General features: G+C 43.9%; 1 protein-coding gene across 1 annotated transcript; it reads left to right on the top strand.

The window, feature by feature from the left end:
* Positions 1 to 791: 791 nt before the first annotated feature.
* Pmar_PMAR007571 (Sulfate transporter, putative) lies at positions 792 to 4,731 on the top strand (the record flags this gene model as incomplete). The annotated part of the gene is made up of 17 exons (XM_002770953.1): positions 792 to 985; positions 1,029 to 1,132; positions 1,180 to 1,302; positions 1,537 to 1,652; positions 1,825 to 1,956; positions 2,240 to 2,385; positions 2,425 to 2,480; positions 2,620 to 2,699; positions 2,741 to 2,802; positions 2,992 to 3,125; positions 3,355 to 3,460; positions 3,669 to 3,794; positions 3,955 to 4,060; positions 4,103 to 4,229; positions 4,337 to 4,407; positions 4,452 to 4,541; positions 4,588 to 4,731. 17 exons carry the CDS (start codon positions 792 to 794, stop codon positions 4,729 to 4,731), a joined length of 1,917 nt encoding a protein of 638 aa, XP_002770999.1.
* Between the last annotated feature and the right edge of the window lie 349 nt (positions 4,732 to 5,080).

The raw sequence follows: 5,080 nt of genomic DNA, 5'->3' as shown, positions 1-5,080 counted from the left end.
AGTCATATCTGATTTGGAAATAATTCTCCACTTGAGTAGCAAACTTACTCGCCCTGGAAACCGATTTTTTGAACGAGTTCATCCAAGAGCTCCTTCGGGGTGTAGGAATACGGTATACTCCTTAGCATCAGTGTCGTGCGATGAGCGTCACGTGATAAATGACTGTCTACAAAAGTATCAGTCGATCGAAGGTTGAACTGAAGACGAAGTAAAACACGAAAAAGGTTAAAATAACTACCCTTTTAGGCACGTCCTTGTGATCAAGACTGTCTCGACGGGTCTTTTGGGAACTAGAAACGTACGAGAGGGAACGGTGGCCCTTGGGAATGGTAAGCAGGCGGGGACCTGAAGAAATGTAACGATGATAACACTTATGGGAGAAGGAGGTAGACCTGGGGAGGAATGACGTCGCATGGGAAGATTACGAGGATAAAACAAAATTTCTGAAAATTGCTGAATGGCAACTGAAAATGGAGTATAATATGTGCTTGGGAGCCGATGAGCGATGACATGTGTATGCGTGCGAGAAATTCAAGTCTGCGCAAGATTGTGACGCACTAGCACGCTTTTCTCGAAACGTTATCATAATTTTCATATAAGGATGGCGTCATCAAGTTCAACTGTTTTCACAATGTCAAAGGCTTCAATGAAACGGGTCGAGTCTAGCATGTTTAGATCTCTAGTGAGTAAACAACAAACCACTCTGACCACTAAGCCGCATTCAGGCAACTCCCCTCCTAAGCGGTACGCCTGCAAGCAGTAAACAACCTAGCATCGCTCCGCTCACGCGCATGCGCGATTTTATCAAAAACTGGATCCCCCTAGTCGGTGTTTTAACGCGTTACACACGACTAGATGCGGAGATGGACGTGCGAGGCGGAATAACACTGGGGTTAATAACAATATCGCAGAGCATAGCTCACGCGAACATCGCACATGTTGGTCTCATAAACGGCCCGTACTCCTGTGTTTGGCCGGTTTTAATGTAAGTCACATTCCCTTTCACCAACACATGTGCGTATTTCTAGATATGCGATTTTTGGCACGTCGCCGCACATGTCGGTGGGAACAGGCGCTATGATGGCGTTGATGACGGGTGAACATGTCGCCCACATTCCCGATCTGGCAACCAGTGAGGTCTCCTCCTTCACCACTTCAGAGCTCATGCTGATTGTATAGGAACTGCAGTTGGCTGCCAGTTGGCTCTAGTCACTGGAATTGCCATGTGCATTTTGGCGCTGCTTCGACTGTCGTCCCTCGTGCGTTTTATATCCAGGCCGGCGCTGTCTGGATTTGTCACCGGTGAGTGAAAACGATGATGATATATGATGAAAAAATATGATATTATTGGAGTTTCACCCGCGATATGAAAAACGTTTTTCACTTATATGTGTGTATGTGAGCAGCGAATAACGCGTAAAACGCGTGAAGTATTTGCAATTCACTTCATATCGCGTTTTTCACATGGAGTATTACGCCACTTCACGTAGAACGGGTGAAACTCCGGTGTTATAATTTTATATTTATATTGATCAGGTGCGGCGTTCGTGATAGTAGCATCGCTTATGAAAGACTTTTTCGGTCTACATCACCTACCCAAGGGCGTTGACTTCTTTGAAAATATGTATCTTGTCGGATTGCGTCTAAACGAGGTAAGCTTCCTTCGTGGTCGGCGGTTCATCTTTTTGTCATGTGGAATAGGAATATACGTTCGCTCTCCTCAGCTGAGTTTGGGAGTTTCCTATCTTGGAAGTGTACTAAGAATTTCATCATAATATTCATTTAAAGGGAATTACCATATTTTGTAATATTAATTTTCCTCAGGCGTCACCAGCAGTCACCGCCCTGAGTTTACTCACAGTCGGAATAATTTGGATCTTCGCGCGATATCGGACGCATTTCCGGCGCATTCAGTTCATAGCCGGTTACAAGGAACTAGTGGCTGGTGATGAAACCGTTAGATATTCTTCGCAGTGCGTAAAAGGTATCTTGCCGTTTTATTTCAGTGGCCGTTACGACAGTGCTTTCGTATTCGCTATCTTGTCAACATCGCCGCGGTTTACTGGAGGAATTTGGAGTTGATGACGGATGGGAGAAGTACATCCCACATGTGAGTTTCACCGCGTAATACTCTGTGAAAAATGCGATATTCGCGTTATGCAGTAGTTTGTGAAATATATTTTTATATAACGGGTGAAATTCCATTATTTGCACATGTTTCCAATATCGTTCTTTTTAGGTTGGTCTTGTTCCCCCTGGTTTACCCTCGTTGGCCCTGCCTCCTCTCAGTGGTATACCGGCTGTTCTCCCTGATGGCATCATGGTCGCTTTCATGTGCTTTATTTCGAGTTACGCTGCTGCCAAGAAGTTTGCTATCGTTGATGGGTGAGAAAAATGGTGTTACCTTCAGTTAATTCCTTGCAGGTATGAGATTCATGCGGGCACCGAATTAGGCGTTATGGGCGTCGCCAATCTCGTCGGTAAGGGCTTTAGTCTACCACATGATGAGCACTTGCTTTTTGAATTTCTAAAATTTTCTGTACAGCTTCTTGTAATACTATTATGTTGCTTAGATGTGTTACGGATAAAGTTATCGACTTGGTCACCAAACTCTTGTAGGTTCAGTTTTCGGTGCATTTCCAGTCCAGGGTGGTCTGTCGAGGACCTGCATCAGTCACAGTATAGGAGTGCGAACACAGGTGAGACATTCTACTACAGCGCTAGCGTAATTTTCTGTCAGGTTGCTGGTATTGTCGCTGCACTTATCGCTATTGGGGGACTTACCTTTCTAACCTCACTGATGTGAGTGAGGGTGTTTATTGTTTTCTATTCATCATTGTAGTTTTCTGCTACCGTGTATGCATCGCAGTTGCGAATTGCAGCGACATAACTGTAGTTAATCGTTTGTTTTCTCTTTATTGAGCGTGAGTTTAAATTGCTGCATTTTCTGACCAGATCTCATCAAATGCGGTGACAATTTTTTGTTGACAGGTATTGGATACCCAATGCGGCCCTCGCCGGAATCATCATATCGGCAACGCCCCATCTCACCGACTTTCACTTCGCGAGATGGTTATGGCACAATTCTAAACGAGATTTTGCCGTTTGGTTGGTAGCTGTTGGAGGTAAGCTCGCTGGTGAAAGTCATCGAAAAACGGCTTCGATTTCCGGCATGAGATTTTTTCCAGCATTTTCGGTTCGCTCACCGCCACAGCGCACATCAGTTTTGGTCAGTATGCGGAATAAGCTGTGTTTATTCTATTTCAAGTGATGTAGCTGTTGTGATATATGAGTGAACAATCGCACAGGAAATGCACAAATCGAAGTGTATGCTTTATTTCATATTTTTGTTAGGTACACTGTTGATGGGCCTGCTCCAGGGTGTGTTTCTGTCTATGGTTTTGTCGGTGACTCTAATGGTACAGCAAATTGCGATGCCACCAACGAACGCTATGGGCAGGTGAGTGACGCGAACTGTGGGGGGATATATGCACATGGTTAACTTTATGTTCTGTCGTTGTTAAGGAAAATTAGGCGAATTCTTGCTTATTTCTGAACATTTCCAGCCGAATTCAAATATAAATTTCTGAGCTCAGCTGATAAAAGCGAACATTTATTTCCCCGACATTGCTCCAAAAAGTCGCCGAAAATGTGTAGTTTCTCTTCAGATTGTCAAACGGCCATTGGCGAGCCTTAGCATACTGGCCGACTACTGCCAAGACCATACCTGGTCTGTTGGTTTTTGGTGTCGATGGTCCGCTGCTGTTTGTCAACTGGGATCATGTGAAAGACAAGTCAGTTGGGTTTGTTGGAGTAATATGTGCTCGCTGAGTTCAGGCGTTTTATCACTAAATATGCAAATTCGGATAGAAATTCTCAAAATTTTATGTCGGAGTCACTGACACGTGAATATTATCCCACACTGTTCGGCTTGTATTATGCTTGTTGGTATAGGTTACTACATACCGAGCAGAGATATAGTCGTCACTGCCGCAAATCGGTCCAGGCGGTCGTGATGCAGATGGTTGCCGTGCCATTCATCGATGCTACTGCTATTCAGGTAAGTGAAAGACCTTTATATACTCCCTTGACGTCGTTTTAGGGCCTAGAAGAGCTCGCTGTAGAATTGCAAGGCCGGGGAGTTACTCTGTGGTTTGCTGGTGCTCATGGTAGCGTGAGGAGAATGCTGGAGACGATACTGGTGGAGCGACACATCATCGACCAGACTGGTAACGAGTTCAATGAAGTTTCACCCGTTTAACGCGATGTGAAAAACGCGGTAGTGTTTTTCATATCACTAGGGTGAAACTCCAATGATACTCATTATTTTGGTCAGATTTAGTACAGCAAGTCGAAGCAGTAGTGCAACAAGCTTTGCGTCATATTGATCTGCCAGTGACAACTCAAGTGAGCCGACTTTATTATGGCAAGAAAATATCGATTTTTTCCAGGCTGCAGTTATTATTCAAAGATGGTGGAGAAATCGCCGACAATCGCTTTTATATGATGGAGAATATAGTGATGTTGATCAATACGCAAAAGTGAGGGGACTGTTGCCTGGTGAAAAAGTATTGGTATTTTTGACAGGTATCATGGGCAGTGGACGATAGTACTCTCGAAGAGATGTATCGTAACCAATCAGTTAGGCTGATTCCATCTTCATCTGACTTGTTTCACGAATATCACCAAATGGGCAATTCGAAGAGTGGTCGGAGCCATTCTGCGGAATAATTACTCTTGGTACACCGACGCGGGTCTTACTGATCACCATAGAGGTTTCTCATGTTGTGTGGTGTTGCATTGACAGTTGTAATCTTCATGCGGCTGTGAGTGGATTGGAAGTCTCTCTGAATTCAAACCTCGAATAGACGCGCTTTTCTTAACTGTTGCAGTAATATGTATTCTCGAATAGGATAAGTTTTGTGATTAAACTTAGGTAACACGGAGGTTTTCAGATAGTGGTATATGATCAAATAATCAATTATTTTGGCGTACTAAAATGAAGAGAGAGTGCGAATATCATTTACTCATCAAATCCGTGAACTAATATTACTCAGGTCAACAGTTACGAAATAAAATT

The sequence above is a fragment of the Perkinsus marinus genome, assembly GCF_000006405.1.
Source record: "Perkinsus marinus ATCC 50983 genomic scaffold scf_1104296964148, whole genome shotgun sequence".
Lineage (NCBI taxonomy): Eukaryota > Perkinsozoa > Perkinsida > Perkinsidae > Perkinsus > Perkinsus marinus.
The sequence above is the reverse complement of the archived record's forward strand: the minus strand, read 5'-3'. Positions and strand labels throughout refer to the sequence as shown.